General features: G+C 31.2%; 1 protein-coding gene across 2 annotated transcripts; it reads left to right on the plus strand.

Moving 5' to 3' along the window:
• Nucleotides 1-106: 106 nt before the first annotated feature.
• Nucleotides 107-24,103, plus strand: LOC139517206 (isoleucine--tRNA ligase, mitochondrial-like). 2 transcript variants are annotated; one of them, XM_071307929.1, is made up of 23 exons: nt 107-411; nt 3,942-4,064; nt 6,218-6,365; nt 6,763-6,914; nt 7,649-7,698; nt 8,174-8,286; nt 8,680-8,770; nt 9,349-9,464; nt 10,069-10,235; nt 10,974-11,064; nt 11,638-11,783; nt 12,236-12,396; nt 14,061-14,163; nt 14,491-14,584; nt 14,858-14,963; nt 15,266-15,368; nt 15,919-16,044; nt 16,862-16,987; nt 17,388-17,494; nt 18,810-18,964; nt 20,690-20,874; nt 21,978-22,122; nt 23,063-24,103. In XM_071307929.1, exons 1-23 carry the CDS (start codon nt 229-231, stop codon nt 23,206-23,208), a joined length of 2,937 nt encoding a protein of 978 aa, XP_071164030.1. In that variant the 5' UTR covers nt 107-228; the 3' UTR covers nt 23,209-24,103. The 2 variants fall into 2 exon arrangements, with proteins under 2 accessions (XP_071164030.1, XP_071164031.1); XM_071307930.1 differs by lacking the exons at nt 107-411; nt 3,942-4,064; nt 6,218-6,365 and adding an exon at nt 6,383-6,440.
• Nucleotides 24,104-26,898: the final 2,795 nt, after the last annotated feature.

Consider the following 26,898-nt stretch of genomic DNA (forward strand, 5'->3'; position numbering starts at 1 on the left):
AAATATATGACCAATTTGGGTGAAGAGTATTTTTTTTTATCTAAGCTAATTCTTATCATTATAGATATATATTTTTAAAAACGATATATTTTAAAACGAAACAAATGTTCCGAACAACTTCAGTGCTGAATAACAAGATGGATGCGCCCATTGAAATCAAACAACTTTCTTGAGTTCGTCTGCTATAATTATACAAAAATGAATTTAATAACACATTAACTGAGGAAAATGATTGCAAATGTATTTTCCAAATTAAAACCCACAAGAAGGCAGTTTATATGGGTCAGAGCAAAATCTAAAAAACAAGAATCAAGCAAAAAATACAGTTACACTTTAAACCTACCAAACACAGATTTCCCTCTCAGTCTCCGTGATGGTGAGGCAAATAGACGAGAAGTCAAAATACAGAAGGTAATACTGTATAAGAAACAAGCAAAGAAGATAGCACATAACTGTATGTCCAAGAAAAATTACATGCCTAGTTTCATATAGAAATATTTTCAATATTTCAAGTACATTGTATTTTTAAGACTCCATACACGTCACCTTCTGCCATAACTGGACATACCACAGGTTCTCATAAAATTTTGACGCCATAATGATACAAAATATCTGACACCACAATGGAAAAGTTATTGTTGTATGACGTCAATAGTTCAAGCAGGGCAGATTCTCTGGTCATCTACATTTGTAGGAATAGCGATAAGGTGTATTCAACTCCTTCAGGGAAGAAAGACCTTTTGGCCATGTAGCCAGTTCAGCCTTGGTTTATACTTGTTATACAGCCTTGGCAAGGCTGTATAACAAGTATAGGTTGTATTGGCTATGTACATTTTGTACCATCTGGGCCATGCATTAAAAGTACTTTCAGTCATACTTTTATTTTAGATTAAAAGAGATATTGTTGTATACATTTTCTTTTAGGTATACAACTTTCATTCATTTACCTTTTATAACTTTAATAAAATAAGTAGCATACATGTCAAGTGACATGATATTCGCGTGTAATACACGCTTTTTCAACGGTTTACACGCGAGGATTTTGTCACATGGCGTGTACACGCTTTTCACCACTTTACACGCAATTACACGCTTTTTCGTTCTTTTCATTTTTTGGTCGTTAGTGATATCGCTATTCTCGGGTTTTTTCCTTATTCGGCGATAAATACCGAAAAATTCGAAATTATTATTTGGCTGACATATTGTTTATTTTTCTATAAGGACAAACAGTAAAAGGTAAGTAGTTTGTGATTAGTTTTAGCGATTTTGTGACTTTCTTTCAAATTCACTTTATAGGGGAAATGTGCACCGAAGAGGTCACTTTCAGGGCCTGTACCGTCGTCTAAAGTGCCGATTGTTAAGCCAAAACGATGGCGATGTGTACTACGGCAATATTCAAGATTTATAAATTATATTTTGGAGTTCGAGTTTAAATGATCGGGTTACAAGTAACGCATAATTTGTGCATTCTATGTTGCAATGATAAATAAAAACAATACATGTGAGAGAAGAAATACAATGTAGCTATTTGAATAAGCATTTAACATGTTTATTTAATGGAAATCAAATTTATAACATTTTTCTTTTTCAATTTCAGTTTCAAATCAGATTTCTACAGGCCATGGGGATAAAAATATCACAGAACTGTTGGATCAGCTCTCATAGTACAAGCTTTCTTCTGAAGAACTACCCAGTTTTAACCAGGCAATAGCAATGGGAGCAATGGCAGAGATAATAGATGACATTTTACATTGCCAAAAAAACAAAACATTATGACATTCTTTCAAATCTTGATGAAGCTAATTCAGTCAAATATCAATTCCTATTGTGGGAGAGCCTTTTCAATTATAAAGAAATTGACACTGAATTCTGATCAGAACTTGACTATGTTACATTTGTATTGTGTGCTGTTGAAACTAAACTTGAAACTGGCAGTTGTTTTGAATATGTGCCTAGTGGTGGTGCTTTAAAAGCAACATAACAGACCACTGTTTAATACAATAAAAGTTCACAGTAGAATATATATTGTTTTTTTTTATATTCACAAATTTGTATGAAATTATGAACATTACCACATTCATATTAAGTCCGCATCTACGTCACGCGTTTTCACACGCTTTTTGACATATCATGTCATGTCATGACATGATTTCCCATTGTCAGAGGTTGACATGTATGATAAGTAGTAATGGTTAATACATTTGTAAGTAGTTGATTGCAGATGACCATGATAACACTTACCATTTAATTTTCTAAGGTTGATGTGATAATTAGGGCCTAAATTAAAATATTGTTTGTTTCCCCAATCCCGACCCTGCCAAGCCAGGTGTGGGTAGGTAGGTAGGGAAAAAAAATATTTTTCCAAAAAGCTTGACATTATTGGACGATCCGGCAAGCCTGAAAATCCAAAATGAATAAAATAATATTTCACTTAGTTTTGACAATAAAATTTTATGAGTAGCACCAATTTTGCAGGGTCGGTCGGGATTGGGGAAACAAACAATATTTTATTTTAGGCCTAGTATGTATACCCAATTTTTACTTTAAAGTTGCAATTGGTTATGTTTCAAAACAACAACAAAAAAGAGTCTTCAGCTAATCACAAGCTCTTACAAATAAAAAGATGCGATATGATTGCAAATAAGGCAACTTCAGGACAAGGTAGGTCCTTCAACAATGAGCAAAACGTTAACCCATACGTAAATTCAGTTATGAAAGACCTCGAAATGCCAATTAAACTCAACTGTGACATTTTGTGTGCTGTGCATCACATTTATCTGTATTAAAAAAAAGTCTATATCACACATACAGAATTAATTACTTACCTTTTATTTTTTTATTCAAAGCAATGATAGAACATTTAGGAAAAAAGTATAATGGACAGAAACAACATAATGCATTGCGACATCAAGTACTGTTCAATGTATAAACTGATGAAAAGAATTTTAAATCTTAATTTAATTCAACTTAGGGAAAACATATATTTTGCATTTAAAAAGCTTGATATTTCTTACATAACTTTGGTGGGGTTTTTTTTGCAGGAAATTGTTTCTCGGATAAGCTTTACTAGCACCTTTGAAATGTAAAACCATAAGTGAAGCTAATGCTAAATATTACATTCAGTTCACTTAACTTCTTTAACTGACTTTTACAATGATCTGATCGTTTAAATAATGATTTAGAAAATTGAGAAAAAGAATGTAAAAGAGAAAGAAATTAGTAAAATTTATCAAATTCATATTCTCTTTTGCATCTTAGTCAAATCATAGTTATAAGGCCAACATTAAAATATCTTTGTGTCCCCTCCCCCGACTGAGGTTGTCAGGGTATGGGTAGGTAGGTAGGCAATTTATTTTATTTTATTTCTTGATATGGTTTTTCTATATTGAATTTGTACAAAATTCAACAGGTATTAAGAAATGTGAAAGTGCTACACTATGAAGTTCAAAGACAAAATTTCTAATTGAAATGTGACTAAAAGATTAGGACCTTGGCCTGTTGGTTTGTCACATTGGCATTTTGCACATGATTTATTTATTATTAGAACAATAATTGGAACAATGCCTTAAATGACCAATTTATTTCCAATTTATTTTAAAACAATTCTGTTCCTTTATTTTTCGTTTCATGTGGCATGAAACAGAAAAAAATATACAAGGTTCATAACAGGTTTTGATATAAATTCTAGAGAACAAGCATTTATGAATTGCAATTCCCCGTTTTAAAATCTAAAGAACAATGGGTAATTTCATTGTTTGTACCTCAAAATGAAAACAATTTCATGTCATTGGTTGATTTCCATTTGTTAAGATGTTGGTAGCTAGTTGCAAAGATTTGGTATAAGCTTTGAAAATATTAACCAGAATGCATTAGATTTTGAAACAGCATATTGAATAGACTTTTAAATTGCTTTCTAAAGGCTTCTGTTTTTATATTTTTAGTCTTCTGGTTTTGATAAATTATATGAATGGCAACAAAATCAGCCTGGAGACAAAGAATTTATTTTGCATGATGGTCCTCCTTATGCTAATGGAAAACCTCATGTTGGACATGCTATAAATAAGGTAAGCTGGACTGTTTTCCTAAATTTTTTAATTAAAGGTTTCATAAGGAATGAGAAGAAGGCTTGCTTATTGTTATATTGAAATTAGATATCATAACTCTAATCGATATTAAGCCATTTCCAATTCTCACAAGTGGTTATGAATGAAATTTAAATGGTCTTAACCTTGGAAAGTCATCAATGACCTAACAAATAGCCAATGGAAATGTTGTCTTATCGTTCATGATGCTGTATAAACGAATCAAATTAATGCAAGAAATAGATTACAGGTTAAAACAGTAAGAACATTTTTGTTTTCCATAGTTTTCTATTAAATCATTGCCAACCAAATATAGGTAATTGTGTAGCATTTTTTTCCTGTAATAGTTTAACTTGTTTTTATTATGCTTAGTGTATGTGTTCCAGACCATATGAGTATTTGGACCGTACGCGTACGGTCCGGACCGTATACATATACTCGTACGGTCCGACCATACGCGTATGGTCGGACCGTATGAGTATACGCGTACGGTCCAGCTGATCATACGTTTTGGGATCATGTGGGTTAAATTTAAACAAACATTTATCAAAATCTTTATTTTTAGTTATACAAATTGTTATTATTACAAAATAGATGGCCGATGATAAAGTGAATAAGCGAACAATTGAAATTAAATATTTGCTTAATTGTATATCCGTGAATTATATTTTGTTTCTCTGGCCGAAGGTGACACTTGCTTCTAATAAGAACTTCGTATTTTTACATTTACATGTTTTGTTAATGCATGTTCCTTTGCGTATGAATTTCTTTTGTAAAGTTCATAAATATTCTAAAACAATTGTCCTCCCACATTATTAAATTGAGGATGGAAATGGGGAATGTGTCAAAGAGACAACAACCCGACCAAATAAAAAACAACAGCAGAGGGTCGCCAACAGGTCTTCAATGTAGCGAGAAATTCCCGCACCCGGAGGCGTCCTTCAGCTGGCCCCTAAACAAATATATACTAGTCCAGTGTAAAAATGAACGCCATACTAATTTCCAAATTGTACACAAGAAACTAAAATTAAAATAATACAAGACTAACAAAGGCCAGAGGCTCCTGACTTGGGACAGGCGCAAAAATGCGGCGGGGTTATACATGTTTGTGAGATCTCAACCCTCCCCCTATACCTCTAACCAATGTAGTAAAGTAAACGCATAACAATACGCACATTAAAATTCAGTTCAAGAGAAATCCGAGTCTGATGTCAGAAGATGTAACCAAAGAAAATAAACAAAATGACAATAATACATAAATAACAACAGACTACTAGCAGTTAACTGACATGCCAGCTCCAGACTTCAATTAAACTGACTGAAAGATTATGATTTCATCATATGAACATCAGGCACAATCCTTCCCGTTAGGGGTTATGTTTACTTCCGATATCTTCAATTTCAATGAGCATACTGAGCTGCAATTAATGAATTACCGGCCTGCAAAATACAGGAGATTAACAGATTAAATAAGCGTGATCTTTTTAAATAGTTAAAATATTAAGTTTTTATGTCAAATGCTGTTGAACTTTTTATATTAATTGGAGATATAAGTCATGTTGATCTGTTATATACATTTGTATCTAATAAGCTTGACCAACTTCTTAATATCTGTCAGACCGTACGCGTACGGTCCGACCGTATGCGTATTTTGAAAAAGTACGCATACGGTCCAGACCGTACGTGTACGGTCCAAATACTCATACGGTCTGGAACATATGTACTATAGTCACAGATTTTGACTCGAAAAATTACATCGATGAATGGAATGGGCTAGAAAGGAAACAAATTACAGAAATGAAGAATTGCATATAAAAAAAAGATGTGGCATCATCATGGTTGCCAATGAGACAACTCTCCACCAATTACCAAATCTTAGCAACTACCCCTAGTATAGGTAACTGTACAGCCTTCACCAATGAGCAAAACTCATACCAATTAGCAAGCTAATAAAGGCCCTGACATGACAAAAGTAAAACTATTCAAAGGAGAAAATTAACAGTCTGACAAGTTACTTTACATTGAAATAATGTATAAAAGTATTTATTTGTTATATAAGAAGTTTTAAAATCAAAAAAAAATATATACTAGAATAAGTTTTTTTGAGCATTTAATATGATAAATGATAATTTCAGATATTAAAGGATATAACAAATCGGTACAGACTGATGAGAGGATACAGGATTCACTACAAACCTGGCTGGGACTGCCATGGTCTACCTATAGAAATGAAAGCTGTGTCATCTAAAGCTAAACTCACTCCTCTGCAAATAAGAGATAAAGGTAAAAACAATCCTATAGAAATGAAAGCTGTGTCATCTAAAGCTAAACTCACTCCACTACAAATAAGAGATAAAGGTAAAAACAATCCCTAAGAATGAAAGCTGTGTCATCTAAAGCCAAACTAACTCCTTTACAAATAAGAGATAAAGGTAAAAACAATCCCAAAGAATAAAAGCTATGTCATCTAAAGCCAAACTCACTTCTCTCCAAATAAAAGATTAAGGTAAAAGCAGTCCCAAAATGAAATAAAAAACAGAAATGTAAAGCTAGTTTTTCGACATGATTGAATGGTCATGTCTAATGCTTTATTTACATAATTTTTTACAGTTGTTTTTAGTTGAAGTTATTGTTATTTTTACATTGTATCTGTTAATATCACAGTTGATATCTTTTACAGCTAAAAAGTTTGCCCGTGAAGCCATCACTGTCCAGATGGAAGCATTCAAGAGATGGGGAGTAATGGCTGACTGGGATAAACAATGTTATTATACATTTGATCCTCAGTATGAAGCAAAACAGATGGAAGTGTTTTACCAGATGTATGAAAAGGTCAGCTATGTTTGTTTGCTGTCTTGATAAACATTTATACTACAAATAAAAATGTTGTTATTTTGTCAGTTATTGACAGGTGCTCTGAAAGGGTTAGCAGAGCATGCTCCGTGTGTCACATCCATCGTGTTACTCCAACATCATCATATTATATACTGATGTTGGAGTAACACAATGGATGTGACACACGGAGCTAATATTAAAGTGATCTTAATAGATAAAAGACTAATACTCTAATTGAATGTAAAATATGAAGAAATTGAAAAGGTAATTTTCATTGGTTCATGCTTCAAAGTTATACCAACCATACAAGAAAAGTTGGAAAGTTTGCAGACACATCAAGTCAAGTATACATTACAAGATGTTTTCTCTAGTTTGAATTTCTCCAAATAATACTTTTATTAAGGTGGTACCTAACACTACAGGGAGATAACTCTGTAAAATCAGCTAAACGTTTTAATCACATTGTATTGTTAAGGAAATATTAAGCTTCTCAATGATCAAAATTAATGTTTGTCAAACTGCTATATATCCAACCATTTTTTTCTGAGAAAGTGATTGGTTCAAGTTTTTTGAAATTTTTATATTTTTTTCAAAGGGTCAAAGTAAATATTTCGTCAAAATTTTATGAAAATTAAACGAGCCAAATTAATTTTAGTCAAGGTGTTGGGTACCACCTTAAGCAATAGTAATATGTAGGAAATACAATGTATATTCTGTGATAATATTTTCAGGGTCTGATTTATCAAGACTTCATGCCTGTTTACTGGTCGCCGTCTTCAGGGTAAGACTAATTAAACATTCTTTGTATCATTTATTTTCATTGGATAATTACCTCACCAATTTTCATGGCAACAATTCACAATGAAACAAGCACAGATTTTAAATGTATGATTTTATGTTGTTTTTTTGTCATTTTCACTTAGAATGGAGTCAACAATATTGTATTTTAAGCTCTAAAGGCATCAATCTAATTAAAATTAAATCCTTTATTTGCATCAAGGTGCGCGACATATCAGAACGGGAGCAATTAAAGGATTTAATTTTAATTAGATTGTAAAGGCATCAATTGGTGATTCGATGTCGGCGGAGCATAACAGACTATACAATTATCTCCTAAGTGATGCAGTTACATTTAGTTACTTACTCAGTCGCTCTGACAATTGACAGGAATGTGTTGACCTCTACTGCATCACTGGTTGTGGTATGGAAGGTCCAATCGTATAATAAATCATGATTATGTTTTATATTTATGACAGGACAGCCTTAGCAGAATCAGAATTGGAATACAATCCAGATCATAAGAGTAAATCTGTATATGTTACCTTTCCTGTCACCAAATCATCAGAACAACTGGAAAATGTCATTGGCTGTAAGTAACTGATTTTCTATTTCAGTACTGTTCAATAATTTTTTAGGCTAAACACAGGTGAATGAACAAGATCTTTTCTGCATGATAAACAATAAAATATAAGTCCTTAACCTTCTGACATGGATCTCACATTTTCAATTTGATTTGCTTATTATGTATTCATCCTAGAAAATTTCTAACATCTAATGACTTGGTAAATCAGTATCTTATATAATAAGCAATTCAGAAATTAGTCTTTATAACCAATTTGTTGAAAAGTACAGTAACCCGAAGAAAAAAATCTTTGAACAAAACTAATTGCAGCAAAACTATACAATTTTGATTTTTACAATGAAATGGTTGGAATTTTTTAACAAACATTTTATCAAAAAAACTTTTTTATTCTCACATTAGGGGCTGGAAGAGATGTTTATGCTGTAATATGGACAACTACACCATGGACTCTTCCAGGAAATAAAGCCATATGTATTGGACCAGAACTCAGGTACAGAATTTTATATCTTCGGTGTGCAGAAACATTATCTATAGTAACTTTCAAATCATGAAATTTTAAACTCAGATTCATATGCTTATTTTTATGTTACTTGAAACCATAACTGATGGTTAATAATTTTTCTTAGTTGTTTTTTTTTTTTCATTGCACCCAGCTGGTTTTTTTTCCCTTTCTAGATGCCACTTAATTTTTTATCACATGTGCAAGAAGGAAAATTTGATTTTAAGAATGGACACATGGTGTTCACAAAAAGAGAATGCTCAAAAATAGTGTAACCCTATAACATGCTCATATATATTTTCCAATTCAAGAGCCTCCTTAGTGACTCCTAAAAAAAATTCTTGTCTACCCTTTTCAGTTTTAGAACTTGACATATTGTGTAGTCACTCTTTTTTTGCCTATTTCTGAAGACTGTTTGACAACTTCCAGTTTTCTTTTTTTATGTGATTGCGTTATTGTCTTATTGACATATAATCAATATTTTCTGATTTGTATGTTTATTCTTCAGTTCATTGCTCAGATTTATATTAGAAATCACTTTAAAAAAAGAATCCATATTTTATTTTTAGATACATTTGTGCAGAAGATCCAGATAACAGCAATATTTATATTTGTGAACAATCATTTGTTGATAAATTGTCAGAGTTACTTGAAAAATCCCTTAGAACCCTAAATGACTTTTCTGGTAAGATTAAAATTTAATAACTTAAAAGTAGTACTATTTATAGTCTGTAAAATAGTGAAATTATTTGTAGAAGGATATATATATATATAAGATTATTTGCTCTATGGGTTTTGTTTACAGCTTGGATCTTTGAAAGGTCAATTAATTCTTTGATGTGTTCATGTTTCAAGTTCTACATTGTTAAACAATGCTTTTGACTGGATAGTGACATGTTTTGTAGGGTTTTGTAGGGTTTATTTTGTGGTACATGCCTACTGCAAACATTGCAAAAGTAAGACATGAATAGATTTTCTGATATATATTTTATACATGCTTTATATTTATACCATGTTAAATACATTCTACCACATACTGTAACTTATTTGAATACATTGTAACATTCCTTTATTGATAAATCATTCATAGATCTCTGTTGGTTTTTATGCTGGTGGGCTGCTATTTCATTGAAGTACACATACTCTCATTTTATTCATATAGATTTATTATTTTTGGTTTCATTTTTGTTCTTTGAGATTTGAGTCAAATTCTGTATGCAGAATAATGTATTTCAAGAAATAAATACAAATACACAATGAAATATGTTTTCATATTTCCTAATATTTAGGGAGTGCCTTTGAAGGTGCAAAGTATACACACCCACTTACTGGTGAAGAGTTACCGTTCTTGTTTGGTAAGCATGTGACTGTGGAAAAAGGAGCAGGATTGGTTCACACTGCACCTGGACATGGGCATGATGATTTTGTCATAGCTATCAATAATGGATTGAAAGTGGTAAATAAAGAAATGTTTGTGTTTCCTTTTTCAGTTTGATAACTTAATATTAACTTCATTGTGTCATTTAGATACTAACTTAAGTGATCCTCTTTACCCTTCCCAAAATACAATGATGTAGATTCATTTAATTTCTTGTTTTGATGAAAATTGTATTTTTGTTTATACTTTTTTTTGGATTAACTACAGTCTGCATTATTAGCCTATAGAAAATTTGTCCTGATTTTAAGATTTAAATTTGTGGTTTATCTTTTACCCACAGAATCCATAAAAATTGGATTGATAAGGAATCCATAGTAAATAAGATTATTTGAAAATTAGAAATGTTCAAAAGGTTTTATTGATGCTTTTTATATGATATACACAAGTGTCCCTACAGGTACATTTTAAATTGCTTATATCTATTCTAAATAGTGCATCTTGTTTTTTCCAAAGAGCACACTTACTCAATTTAAACAACATTGTATAATAACAGCAGACTTCAAGAAATCACTTAAGTGGTAGTTTTAGTGATGTTTAATGTTTATAAGAACAGTTATATATTCTGATTCTAATGTCATTGGATAAAACATTTAAAAAATATTCAAAAATATTTTTTGTTTTACTCGGTAATACATACATTGTATGAAAGGTACATGTGTTGCCTTTAAGAGCTCATAACAAACTCAATTTAGTGCTTAATTTCAAAAACTAATATGTCTTGTGTAATGATGATAATTCTGTGGTTATTTTTATCAGACAAGTATAGTAGATGAGAAAGGACAATTTGATTGGCATGCAGGTAAAGAACTAGAAGGTAGAACTATTGGTGTGGATGCAGAGGAAAAAGGTAATTGTGATAACTTACTGTATGGGGATAAAAACCAAATAACAATTTAAGGCATTTAAATAGAGATATACAGTATGGTGGATATAATGCCAAGATCACAATTTTTTTCATACAATGGGTCCAGAAAGGGTTAAATTGTCATAGAATTTATAGAGAAAGTAATATACTACATGTATATGATGGATAAAACATCAAGATCACAAATACAAAACAAACATTATGTAAAAAAATCAGTGCTCTATTCAGGTACTTAATATTTATAATATTGTGTTGTTATCAAACTTATTTACTCCAATTATCATCACCTGGATCAGTAGGATTAAGATACAAAGTCCTGCAAGCACATCTTGTGTTAAAACACTATAATTTTCTTTCTATGTACCTTTATATTATGTGAAGTTAACATATATTTAGGATGTTCTAGCCATTCTAATTAGTAAGTAAGATACCAACACAAAACACAGTCTTGATACACTATGACATATTGTATGAACATTACAGTCGATTAGTAACAGAAGAACTGCATGTTGCTTTATTTACTTTTCAATTCAAATGATAGCTTTTTTGTTTCAGTGATAGAACTTCTTGGTAACCATATAATAAAAGTAGAGGATTATGTACATAAATATCCATATGACTGGAGAACCAAAAAACCTGTGATAATTAGGGCCAGTAAACAATGGTTTGTCAGTACTAACAAACTTAAAAATAAAGCTTTAGTAAGTACCAATCATTATGAACAGTAACAGTTCATATGTTTAAACACATTTATTTATACTCAGAAAGACAATTTGGTTTATTAGCCATGTTTTTAATGAATAGATCTTAAACTTTTTTTTAAAACTATTTAAGATAGACTTGTAAGTGGAGTCTAGTTTTTGTTCAAATTATTATAACCTCTAGATATAAATCTAAGATATCAAGTTCTTTAATATAGATTGGATTTCAACTGGTCATTACAGAAAAATTTTCAAATTTAATTGACGGGCTTAACAAATTCTTAACAAATTCTTATATAGATATTTTCCCTCTATTTCAAAGTTCAAAATGAAGAATAACTTGCATTTTTTTAAATTATGTAATATTCATGTCAGTAAACCATTACTTGGTTGACCTCTAGATTTTCATTTTATTTCTTATTTATTCAGCTGTTTTGTTTTCTATTTTGTAGGAATGTTTGAATGAAGTTAGTGTCCATCCAAAATCCTCAGAGAATTCTATGCAGTCTATGTTAGGATCTAGACCATACTGGTGTATATCTCGACAGAGAGTCTGGGGTTTACCAATACCTGTTTTCTATCATAAACAGACAAAACAACCTCTTGTGAACAGGTCATTGTCAAATTTTGTTCTACTCTTTCATGCTATAGATCAAGTTGCTTTTGTTCCAGTTGATAAAAATTTTGTCATTTTACAGCCCTTTTAACTGATTTGTTTATCAATATTGTACTTTCATAGACTTTTTTTGAAATGTGTGCACACTTGAGTTGATTTTTGATACATCAGTTTATAAAGATAACTTTGTATCTTGTTCCAGCTGATTCAACTTTTTGCAATTAGTCAACAGATTAAGGCATTCAGGTCATAATGACACAATTGGTTTAATATTATGACAACTGATAAGATTAAACATCCCTTCATCCAGCTTAGCCTTCAAAAACACTGGAATTTGCACTGCGATTTAATTGATTAACTAATTAATATTTTTAATATCTATTGCACTATTTTGTAATATCTATTGCACTATTTTGTATTATTATATGACTATAAATTTTCTGTTTTTTCATTGGCTAAAAGCATAGGAAATCCTCTTTGATAAAACATTATATTCACCGCGTCAAAAATCACGAGAGGTTAATATAAGATTTGGAACAGCGTCCGTGTACCTAAATATAGAAACGGGGAATTCTTGTTAGCTATTTAAGGGATGTATAAATAAAATGGTTTTTAATTGGACGACCGAATAAATATCAACCAATCAGCGCTCTCGACATAAAATCGTTTCGATCTAACAGACGACAGTTACATGTTTCCGGCAACAAAGTATGGCTGGAGCATCAGAAGTAGCTACTGAAAAACGCTTTCCATCGTTAAATAATGAGGAAATTAAGAAGATTTTGATAGAAAAGGATTCTAAAAATACTCGCCGATCAACAGATTTTAGCGTACATGTACATGTATCTAGTTTTTTATTCTGTTGTATTCAATATTGTTCATGTTTTGTTCTTTAAAAATTGAAATGATACAATATTCTTCTAGTTTTAATTATGCAGAATTAAATATGCCTAAAAATCAAACCCAAGCATAAAATAAAAACAGTCTAGGCAAAATACCATCTAACCAAGGATATATTTCACAATCTAAAAATATGAAAATGACACTGAGAACTAAAGAGTCATATAATAAAGCAATTGTTGACTTTTGATATCAGTTGATACAATGATTTATCAACCCCAGATGTGATATTCACCTCGGCCGTTGGCCTTGGTGAATATCACATCTCTGGGGTTGATAAATCATTGTATCAACCTCATCAAAAGTCAATAATTGTATAATATCTATTGCACTATTTTGTAATGTCTATTGCACTATTTTGTAATATCTATTGCACTATTTTGTAATATCTATTGCACTATTTGTTTGTACTGAAATGTCTGATTTTATAACCTCTAGTTTTCTGATTAGTTATGTTAACCTAGATAAAATTTAGATAAGCAAATAGTTAATTGGTATAGATATATATGTAAATGCATTTTTGAAATTCCCTACAAGCTTAGAATTTTATTTAAGGAAGTTTTGTAAATCCTCTGTAATGAGCATTTTTTCTAATCTTGTAAAAGAGCAGTTAGTAGCTGTAAAATATCTATAGGCAAATGCTGTTTTTATCAATTGAATTAGTTTTATTTTTAAAGAGTCCCAAAAATCTTTTACTTCTATCCAAAATATAGAAACCAGAGAATTGATTGTATATGACACTTATTACAAGTATTTTTTAGAGCAACTATAGATCATTTGAAATCCCTAGTTATAGAACATGGTAGTGATTGTTGGTGGAAGCTTTCGGAGGAAGAACTACTTCCAACAAATATATTAACAAAGGTAATTTATGTCCATTTGTTGGCTACTGATTTTCATGAAATAAAAGGATGAGAAGATTGCTAAGAATGTGCTAGTCTTAAAATCCTTTAGCTAGTGCACAAAATATGAACTGATTTATTCAATAATCCATTTGCATTTTATACATATCAATTTGTGTATTTGTTTGTTTTTTGTTGTTGTTAAAGTTGTATAAGGTTGAACAGTCACATCAACAATATACAAGTGATATTATTTAAATTATGAAAATTTGGTAATATTTTACAGGGTGATACTTTTAAAATACCAAAGTAAATTTTTATACTTTATATTTATTAAATTTTGTATCAGATGGGATTAGGAAAAGCCTCAGATTATGTTAAAGGAGAAGATATATTAGATATATGGTTTGACAGTGGAATATCATGGGCTGCTGTTTTATCAGGTACAGTTACAACTTTTAACTTTTTGGATCCAGTTATTGAGCCATATATTTAATACTTTTATAGTTAACCTCATATAAGAAATTTCACATGGTTAAAACTGACAGAGAACTAAAATCATGTCATAAACAATTCAATGTAAAGATAATTCCCAATTGTGACTAATTGCTTATGAATTTGACATTTGTATATGGTGGTATGATATTTTGTTGAATTCAAACCAGTGACCAAATCAATTTTCTGAGGGCCATGACTTATTAAAAGTTTCATTGTAGGGGAGCAGAAAGCAGATTTATACTTAGAGGGTTTAGATCAGTTTGGTGGATGGTTTCAGTCTTCATTGCTAACCAGTGTGGCCTTAACTGGCAGTGCTCCTTACAAGTTTGTAAACTTTATATTATGCTTTTTTGTTTCATATTTCTGATTTTGTTTCAGTGTGATATAACAGTTAAAGTATTAATTTATTGTATATATGTTGAAAGTGAGAAAAAAAATCTCGTTTTTAATGATCAATTGATACTGTTAGCTCAACAAATTTGCAGCAGAAAAGAATTATAGATTTGAATAATATGAAATAACTTTACTATAATAGTTTGAAACCTTATAACCCGCTTTAAAATAGAAAAAAATTATTCCTGTTAAATATACAATATTTTTTCACATTGACAGTTGTTTCTTTTTAGGTCTCTTCTTGTACATGGTTTTGCTGTAGATGAAGAAGGAAAGAAAATGTCCAAATCAGTAGGAAATGTAATAGATCCTGAAAAAGTTATAAATGGAGGAAAGGTAAACCTTTACAAGGGTTTTGTTTAAAAATCCTTGTGTGTTTAGTTGTCATAGATATACTAAAAAGCACAAATAATGCTAAAAAGGACACCTTAACCCACAAAAATTGTGCTCTTGAATAAAGCATACCAAACAGCATAATTTATGACAATTCAATTTACAATTTAATATATGAATATTGTTAATTTTGGAATCAATTTAATATGATTTTTAGGAATGTGTGGTTAGGCTTGTAAACAAATTTCCAACCCAAATTTAGGCATGAGTTTTCATTAATGCAGCATTTGTTCATTTTCTTTGGCTTGAATAAAACTATCCCATATTTGTAAATTCAGGGTAAACATGCAAAATTTAAGCAAAATCATTTGGGATATCAAATGGAAATAGAATATCAATGTTACTTATTTTTTAATGGTATATTTGAAGAAGGAATAATTTGTTGGTTTTATTCAAATTTCAATTGTTATGAAGAAGATAATATTTAAGCACTCAGAGAAAAGGTTTGATAAGATTTAAAATATACTTGTGTAGTATTATGTTTTTTTTTTAGAATAAATCTAAGGAACCATCATATGGTGCAGACGTTTTAAGACTATGGTCAGCAGAATGTAATTTACAATCAAATGTAATGATTGGTCCAACCATATTGGAAAAGTGCAATGAAGAAATCTATAAGGTATATAATTTGTATGTATGGAAATATCAAAAACATTTTGCAAATGATGCAACTGACAAAAAACCTAATGACTATTTATTACTTGGATTTGTTTCTGAAAAATCTAACATTAAGATTAAATTGGCCAAACATTTTGATCTGACTCCATATTTCATTTAAGGTGGTACCTAACACTACAGGGAGATAACTCTGTAAAGTCAGCTTAACGTTTTCATTACATTGTGTTGTAAAGGGAATATTAAGCTTCTCAATGATCAAAATTGGTGTTTGTCAAACTGCTATATAACCAGTGTAATTTTTCTGACAAAACGGTTGGTTCAAAATTTTTGAAATTTTTATATTTTTGTTAAAGGGTAAAAGTAAATACTTTGACAAAATTTTATCAAAATTAAACGAGCCGAATTAATTTTAGTGAAAGTGTTGGGTACCACCTTAAGTTAATGAACTTGGGGCATAGCTTATAAAAAGTCAGTGTAAAAAACTTGATTACAAACCAACATTATTTCATGCATTGATATTGATAGAAGAATGTTGTTATCTGACAACTTTCTGGCCAGGTTGCATGGAAGGCGCATTAGATTACTGTATGTGAATGTCTGTCGGAGGATTGTTCTGACCAGGTTATAAATAGTTATGCATTATGCAATCAAATACAATTTTTAACCAGAAACTTCAATCATCTGTATATCTTGATGTAGACATTTAGATAAACAAAATTTGAAACTGTTTAGTTGGAACAATCATGATATTTGTAAAAAAAAAAAAAAGACTTTTCAATCCATGTTACAATCTTGTTGTGTTTTATTTTTCTTCACAGATAAGAAAAGTTTTGCGGTATTTGCTTGGTAATGTTAATAATTTTGATAACTTATCATTATCAATGCATCAGCTATGGCCTCAAGATAGATATATGTTACATCTACTTCATCAGTTTGGAACACAGGTAAGAGATAAAAAGATGTAAAATTCATTCAGTTAATGTAGATTAACACTGTAAAAGTGTCAAAGTAGATATAGGACCCTTATCGGGGATTAATGTCTTAGTTTATTAATTGTTATCATGTTTTAGAATTGCAATTACATATGTATGAAAGTTGAGACAAACACCTTATCTTCATTAATACAGGATTCAGTTTAATTACTCCAAATTTGATTGTTTTTTGATATTTTTTTCTCGATTTACAAAAAAAGACAAAAAAGAAGGTTTAAAGGACATATATCAGCGTAGTAAAGGGTATTGTGTCTCATGCACTCTTTATGAAGAGAAATATTACAAAATTTATTTAGTTTCATACGATGCCCATATAATTATGTTTCTAGATTTGTGTACATTTTATTTTTAGGTGTCTGAACATTATGATGATTACAGATATGGTAAAGTTATGCAAACTGTGGAAAAGTTTATCAATATTGAAGTTTCTAATTTTTATTGTAGTATTATAAAAGATAGGTTAGTTTATAATAATAGATATTTATTATATTTCTTAAAGGGGCACTAGCTGTCAAATTCATGGTCACCGATTTGACTCAAATTCTCACATTTGATTTATAACAATGTAAAACATTTGTCCAAACTATCAAAAATCTTAAATAAACAGTTTACAGAGCATGGGGTAGATAATATATAGATTCGTTTCGTGTGTATTTTAGTCCAGACGCCATCTAATCAACTATCGATTTGACCTCATATGACCATATAAGCAATGTAAACATAAATAAAGATATGAATAGATTAAACTAACACGTGCAATTAGATTTTTATAGGTCTGTTTGATTTTATTTGATAGTTTAAAAATAGATGGTTCTCATTGCTTTTAACCGTATAAGAATGATTTTATGTGCATCAAATTAATAATCAAATGATTTACCGTAGTTTCACTTTCATTGTTGACATTCTTTTTCTTTAAATAACTAGTACACTTACAATGCATGCGTTGTCAATCTCTAGCATGGGGTTAAATTGAAGTTCACATGAATATGGATTTAAAGAGGTCGACTCATTCACTTGCAAGTGAATTACTAATTATCAATGTTTCTTAGTGTAATTTGTCAAAATTTAACCTTTTTGGCTGCAAAAAGCGAATTGTTATTTCACTATTTCACTTTCATTATTGATTGAACAAAAAAAAATCAAACTTTAGATTTTTTATATATCTCGTAGCTAGTGCCCCTTTAAAAAAAGTTTCCTCATCTAAGTCAGTTAAATCCAGATATATGCACCTTCCCAAAATCAACTCTACAAGTATCTCAACTTTTTAGAATTTCTCTTTTTGTTATGATACTATAAATATCATAGTCAAGTCATTTTAAATAAATGATAAATGGAACCCCTTTGATGTCTTAGACAGACAAGTGTTTTATATGATGGTGGTACATACAATGTCATTTTGGTTTGATAACTGTCAGTTGAGTCAAGACATAGAAATTATTAGATTGATATTACTTTTGATAATAGATATAAAAAGATGTGGTATGAGTGCCAATGAGACAACTCTCCATCCAAGTCACAATTTGTAAAAGTAAACCATTATAGGTCAAAGTAAGACCTTCAACATGGAGCCTTTGTTCATAACAAACACCAAGCTATAAAGGGTCCCAAAAATAACTAGTGTAAAACAATTCTAACCGGAAAACAATTATTGTATGTGTTCCTAATGATTTTACATTTTGGATTGTCAGATATTTACCACTTGAAAAAAAATATTTATGTTTTTAGGACTCTATTGCTTCCATAGCCATGTATTGTACAATTTATACTGTTTCAGGTTATATTGTTCTGATAAAGAATCTTTGAGACGTCAGTCTAGTCAGTTTGTGCAGTATCATATTATCAATGTTGTCACTAGAGCCCTAGCACCAATATTACCTCATTTTGCTGAAGAGTTATATCAATATTATCAAAATTTAGAGCAACATAAAGGTAACTATAAAATTCAAGTATAAGTATTAGATGCCCTACCCCAAATGACAAGAGTGCCACTTTGTTGGTTTACTTCTGTCTGCCAATCTGCTAGCTGATTAAGTTTATTTTCTAAGCATTTTCTCAGAAATCAATTTCTATACGACCGCAAAAATTAAAAAAAATTTGGTCGTATATTGGTATCACGTCGGCGTCGTCATCGCCGCCGAAGACGGATTGTTTCCGGATAATTACTTTTAAATAAGTAAAAAGAAATCAGTAAAATTTTTACCCAATGTTTATATCCACAAAAGGAAGCTTGGGATTGATTTTGGGGGTTATGGTCCCAATGCTTTAGGAATTAGGGGCCCAAAGGGGTCAAAAACAGCATTTAACTAGTTTCAGGACAAAAAGTTGTGTATTAGTATTTCAATTGTTCTGAAATTGTTCCACAATGTTTAATATCATAAGTAGACGGTTGGGATTTATTTTAAGGGGTTATTGGGCAAACAGTGTAGGAATTAAAAGGGCCAAAAAGGGGCCAAAACAAGCATTTTTCTAGTTTCCAGACAATAATTTGTGTTTAACTGTATTGATTTCTCTGAAATTATACCACAAGGTTTCATATAACACAGGGAAGGCTGGGATGTGGTTTGGGGTTAATTTTCCCAAATATATAAAAAATAAGGGGCAAAAAAAGGGCCAAAAAAAAGCATTTTTCTGGTTTACAGACAACAACTTGTGTTTAAGTGTATGGATCTCTATAAATTTTTACCAGAAGGTTCAATGTCACAAAAGGAAGGTTGGGATTGATTTTGGGGGTTATGGTCCCAATAGTTTAGGAATTAGGAGCCAAATTGGGGGCCCAAAATAACCATTTGTGTAATCAACTTATGTTTAATTGTATGAATCTCTCTGAAATTAAACCACAAGTTTCCATACCATGAAGGGATAGTTAGTATTGACTTTGGGGGTTATGGCTCAAATTGTTTCGGAATTATGTGGCAAAAAATGGGAAAAACTAGCTATTTCTGTTCAATGGTCAATTAAGACAATTTAAAAGCAGTGTAAGGGAGGTAATTCTAAAACATTTAACATACAATGTTGGGTATTTCTGGATTTACCTCCCTTACACTACTTGTATATTATGTATAAAGAAATGTCAGATTTTGGACTAATTGCAAAAAAAAGGGAGGTGGTAGTAGTTTTCAAATTTTTTTTCTTCAAATTTCTCAAATTCCAAATTTTGAAAAGTTAAAAAAAGAAATCTTTAATTTCACAACATTGCGCAATAGATTTGTAAGATCTTGACATTTGTTTTGTGTCAGAAACTCATATTATGTCAAAAATTTGATCGCAATCCAAATTCAGAGCTGTATCAAGCTTGAATGTTGTGTCCATACTTGCCCCAACTGTTCAGGGTTCAACTTCTGTGGTCGTATAAAGCTGTGCCCTGCGGAGCACCTGGTTGTATATGCAATAATATTACCGGTACACAAATACATCAACATTTGGGTGCCTGAAATCGAGTACATTTCATTTCCATCACAATAATCCTACATATATTACTAAATAGCTCTGCAACAATTTAGTCACCATGACATACACTGCTTTCAAAGTGGTTACTTTTGTTAAGAGAAATCTTCATGTTTAAATCAGCACAGTTTATAATGTTAATTGAACAAACTATAGCATGCAATATTGCAGTATCTGTATTTAATAGAAAACTTTTTTTTCTTTTTATAGATGACAGTATATTTAAAGGTGGTTGGTTTGATTTAGATCCTAACTGGTATAACAAATCATCAGCTAACCTTATCAAGCCTGTGTTAGATATCAAAGACCACTTAAACAGTGTCATTGTTTCTGAAAACCCTGTAGAGTTTGATGTCATCATTTATGCTAGCAATCTTTTATATGAAGTATTAACAGTAAGTTAATTTGTTTTAGTCATTTTAATGTTAATATAGAAAAATTAATTCATTAGATAGTGTCAGTAGCCATGGAATATTATTATACCTTTGTTATTTTGTAATTCAGATATAAAGCAATTTTCTGGACTTGAACATTCATCATGTCCATAGATATTAAGGTAGAGAACTTTCATAGATACCAATCTGGATTGAGGAAGAACCTTAGTTTTTGTATACATTGTTAAAATTAAGAATAGAAATGGGGGAAGTGTCAAAGAGACAACAACCCGACCAAAGAGCAGACAACAGCTGAAGGCCACCATTGGGTCCTCAATGCAGCAAGAAACTCCCGCACCCTGGAGGCGTGCTTCAGCTAGCCTCTAAACAAAAATGTGTACTAATTCAGTGATAATTTAGGTCATACTAAACTCGGAAATATACACAAAAAACTAAAATTAAAAATCATACAAGACTTACAAAGGCCAGAGGCTCCTGACTAGGGACAGGTGCAAAAATGTGGTGGGGTTTAACATATATGTCAGAAAACTGCTGCATATAATATCCATTTTAACTGGGGTGGCCTACACAAGGGCTAAGTTTGTTTGGTTATTAAAAAGAAAAGGATGTCAACATTGAAAAGTAAAACAAAGCAGCCACTGGGAAGTCTTTTGGTTGACTAATTCTGTCCACAGAAAAATCATTCTAATACTGGTAAAACAATGATTTGCATACTTTCTAAAACTATAACATGAAATCAAACAGACAATTACATGTGTACTATTTATAATTATATTTTATGTTTACATTAGGTCATATGACATACAGCTTCTCTGAAGATCATCTCTATAGTAAATTAGAAGGCATCTATTCTAAAATACACACAAAAGGGTTGATGAATTATAACAAGTCCATGTATTGTTAATTGTTTATTTGGGTCTGTGTTTGATATATGGATCTATATATTTATAGACGTTTTGATATGTTATGAATAAAATATGAGAGTTTGAGTCAAATTGGTGAACATGATATTGACAGCTTATGTCCTTTAAAATTATTTACAAATGTAACATTTTTTTTTAAATTGTCAAGAATTCATCATTATGTAACATAATGTTTTATAGAATTTCCAAATGGAAGAGACTTCTTGTTCATCACCATTGACTGAAATAATGCAGACATCATATACTGTAATAACTAAAAAGCCATTACCCATAATTCCAGAGGATGTATCAGCAGAAGATGGAGTATGTAATGTTTATGTACAAGGTATGCTTATGAAATTACAAATATTTCAACTGCTGAAATGATGAAGACAAACTAATTCTTAAATTTTGTGTTTGAATTCATTTGTCTTCAATACATCTTAAAAATAAATTAATTTTATTCTTTCACAACCTTTAATACTGATAATAATGACCTTTTCAATTGGTTTCTTTTCCAGAAACTTGTTCCATTTATTAAAAAATTTGATAGAAAATACATTTAGATAAATAGATTCCTACAATACTGTGGATTCATTAATATTCGTTGGATACCACTTTTCGTGGATTTCGTGGGAAACCATGAATTTAAATGTTTAACAAATTACAGATTTTCTAAAGGAATGTATGCTGACTTTGCCAAAACCACGAAATTAAATATCCAAGAATATGCAAGTTTCTATCAAACCACGAAAATTGGTACCCACGAAAATAAAGAATCCACAGTAATTGCCAAAGATAGTAAATATAAAAAGATTGCAACATAAAAGAAAAAACCCATGGCAATATTATGGCCTGTCACCTATAGTGTATGACTGTGGCTATTGTGAAACAATAATATCTGCTGCAACCTTCCACTTAGAAATGATGAGATACCAAAAGATGTCCTATAATGGTTTACTTTTACAAATGGTGACTTGGATGGAGAGTTGTCTCATTGGCCCTCATACCACATCTTATTATATCTATTTAACTATAGCATTGTGTTGCCTTTGTTGTTGTATCTTTTATTACTGCTATTTCATGTATATTATGGGCTCAGCTTTTGTGATTTCTGTCATTTAATTACTGTAGTCACTTCATATTTTTAATCAAATGACAGAAATCACAAAAGCTGAGCCCATAATATACATAAAATAGCAGTAATAAAAGATACAACAACAAAGGCAACACAATGCTATAGTTGTAAGGTGACATGATATTAAATTTTGATTTCTCTATTGTAGAAGATATAAAACAACCAGAACAGTATATGTTAATTATATCAGCAGCAACACAGAATATGTGTGAACGTTGTAGGAGATATACATCAGAATCAGCTAAAACACCATGTGAAAGATGCCTTAATGTCATGGCAGGGGATTGGAAATGAACAAGTGTTTGTAATGACCATTATACATGTCATTGCTAAAAATGGAAGAAATTCAATTATGTTAACACACATGTCATTGCTCAAAATGGTCAAAATTGCTTAAAGTGGGAGGAAATTCAATTGTGTTTATACAAATGCTGAATTAGTGTGTTCTAATACTGAAGAGCTCTTTCTTGGTACACATATCATTATTGCTAGTTAAACATTTTGTGTTTGTCAATGGCTGTTTGGTATGTTATGATTGGCAAATATTGTTTTGAAACATTTAGGGTTTATAATGGTTGTTGATGTTTTAAAGATATACATGTTCTTGTTTGCTGTACGGTGCAATCTCTTGCACCTGATTGAGTTTACCCTGGGCACCTACCATTACCAATATGTTTTGAATACACAACACTCAAGGTTGTAGGTTTAAAGAAAACAAAAATAACAATGTTGCATATAAGTACATAACCTCAAAGTTTTATTCAAAAATGTATTGAATTTCATGGCCAATTTTGCCAAAGTTTTACCTATTTTATTTATAAAGATATATAATTAAACATCCTCGTATAAAGTATAAAACTCTTATGATATAATGATTCTTGACTTTAAGTAAATATATGAAAACAGTTTACAATAAATCTTTAAAAATTATTATTTCAAAGAACTGAATGCTGTTTTTGCATATACTAGGAGTTTGTATTGAAAAAGAGGCTTGAAAGAAGCAAGGACTCTAAATTTTAACAGTATTATCAACTGTGATGATAATTTCATATTGTTAGAAGATCGGTTCTGAATTTATAATATATGTGCCATCATGAGTAAAAAGTATTTACAAAATTGTACTAATGTGAATAATTTACCAATATATTTGTACGAGTGGTTTAAAGAAAAAAAATAAAACATGATTTTTTACTGTGGTTATCATTTTAAATATGTCCTACACATGTACACATTGCAATGCCATAAGGTTCTTATTGCATTAGAAAATAGACCATGTACAATGAATATATATCTTTGAACAAAAATAGATACTGTAAATTAAAACAAGTGTAACTGTGAGCTACTGCTCACTGATGATACCCCCGCCGCAAGTGGATAATGTCAATAGTGTAAAAATATGTAAGTGTTTGGTAAACAGGAAGTTGTCAAGTGATGATTCTGAAAACGCATCACACGGTATAGCTGACTTATATAAACTCTGAAACTAAATTTCAGAAATCCTGGCATTGTAGTTCCTGAGAAAAATGCAACGAAAATTTTCAACCTGGTCATCATGTGTAAAATGATACAAGTGTTCGGTAAACAGGAAGTTGTCGGGTGATGAATCTGAAAATGCATCACACAGTATAGCTGACTTATTTAAACCCTGAAACCAAATTTCAGAAATCCTGGCATTGTAGTTCCTGAAAAAAATGCGACGAAAATATTCATGAGACGGACGGACTGACGTACTGAAAAGAGGCAACTGGATAATATAATCTTAATAATGTAAAATGGTAAGTGTTCGGTAAACAGAAAGTTGTTGAGTGATGAATCTGAAAATGCATCACAAGGTATAGCTGACTTATATCAAGTCTGAAACCAAATATCAGAAATCCTGGTAGTGCAGTTCCTGAGAAAATTGTGGCGAAAAATTTTCAACTTGGTCATCATGTGTAAAATGATACAAGTGTTCGGTAAACAGGAAGTTGTCGAGTGATGAATCTGAAAACGCATCACACGGTATAGCTGACTTATATCAAGTCTGAAACCAAATATCAGAAATCCTGGTAGTGCAGTTCCTGAGAAAAATGTGGCGAAAAATTTTCAACTTGGCTATCAGGTGTAAAAATGATACAAGTGTTCGGTAAACAGGAAGTTGTCGAGTGATGAATCTGAAAACGCATCACACAGTATAGCTGACTTATATCAAGCCTGAACACATTTCAGAAATCCTGGAAAAATGTGACGAAAAATATTCATGGGACGGACGGACTGACTGACAGACTGACGGACTGATGGACTGATGGAACTGACGAACTGACGGAAGGACAGACAGAGGTAAAACAGTAAACCCCCTTTTTTCAAAGCGGGGGTATAAAAATGCTTGTGATGTTTTTTATCATTGGAAAATAGCAACAGTACAGGATTTGCAAAAATTAGAAAAACTTGCATTTCAAATTTGTTAGCATTATTTGTATTCAATCTTACCTGAAATCACAATTCTGTTCATTTTTCAACAATCAAAAGACATTTCTGAAATTACAGTAGTCTTGTTTTGTGCATACAGTAGTCTTTGTGTTTTGGATTCATTTAATTACTGTACATAGATATAAGGCAATGTGGTACGAGTGCCAATGAGACAACTCTCTCATCCAAGTCACAATTTGTAAAAGTAAACCATTTTAGGTCAAAATATGGCCTTTAACATCGAATGTTAGCTCACACAGAATAGAAAGTTATACAGGGTCTCAAAAATTACATGTGTAAATCCATTCAAACAGGAAACCCAAAGGTCTAATCTTTATAAAAACTAGAGGCTCTAAAGAGCCTGTGTCGCTCACCTTGGTCTATGTGAATATTAAACAATAGACACAGATGGATTCATGACAAAATTGTGTTTTGGTGATGGTGATGTGTTTTTAGATCTTACTTTACTAAACATTCTTGCTGCTTACAATTATCTCTATCTATAACAGTACTTTCTGTACATGTGGAAAATGTTATTGAAAATCTTCAAATTTTAAGAAAATTGTTAAAAATTGACTATGAAGGGCAATAACTCCTTAGGGGGTCAATTGACTATTTTGGTCATACTGACTTATTTTTAGTTCTTACTTTGCTGTACATTATTGCTGTTTACAGTTTATCTCTATCTATAATAATATTCAAGATAATAACAAAAAAAACAGCAAAATTTCCTCAAAATTACCAATTCAGGGGCAGCAACCTTGCAACCGATTATTCGATTCATCTGAAAATTCCAGGGCAGATAGATCGTGACCTGATCAACAATTTGTCAGATTTGCTCTTAATGCTTTGGTTTTTGAGTTATAAGCCAAAAACTGCATTTTACTCCTATGTTCTATTTTTAGCCATGGCGGCCATCTTGGTTGGTTGGCCGGGTCACCGGACACATTTTTTAAACTAGATACCCCAATGATGATTATGGCCAAGTTTGGTTAAATTTGGCTCAGTAGTTTCAGAGGAGAAGATTTTTCTAAAAGATTACTAAGATTTACGAAAAATGGTTAAAAATTGACTATAAAGGGCAATACTCCTAAAGTGGTCAACTGACCATTTTGGTCATGTTGACTTATTTGTAGATCTTACTTTGCTGAACATTATTGCTGTTTCTTAAAATTACCATTTCAGGGGCAGCAACCCAACAACGAAATGTCCGATTCATCTGAAAATTTCAGGGCAGATAGATCTTGACCTGATGAACAATATTACCCCCATGTCAAATTGGTTTTTGAGTTATAAGCCAAAAACTGCATTTTACCCCTATGTTCTATTTTTAGCCATGGCGGCCATCTTGGTTGGTTGGCCGGGTCACCGGACACATTTTTTAAACTAGATACCCCAATGATGATTGTGGCCAAGTTTGGTTAAATATGGCCCAGTAGTTTCAGAGGAGAAGATTTTTGTAAAAGTTAACGCAGGACGACGACGACGACGGACGACGGACGCCGGACGCCAAGTGATGAGAAAAGCTCACTTGGC

The sequence above is a fragment of the Mytilus edulis genome, chromosome 3, assembly GCF_963676685.1.
Source record: "Mytilus edulis chromosome 3, xbMytEdul2.2, whole genome shotgun sequence".
Classification (NCBI taxonomy): Eukaryota; Metazoa; Mollusca; class Bivalvia; order Mytilida; family Mytilidae; genus Mytilus; species Mytilus edulis.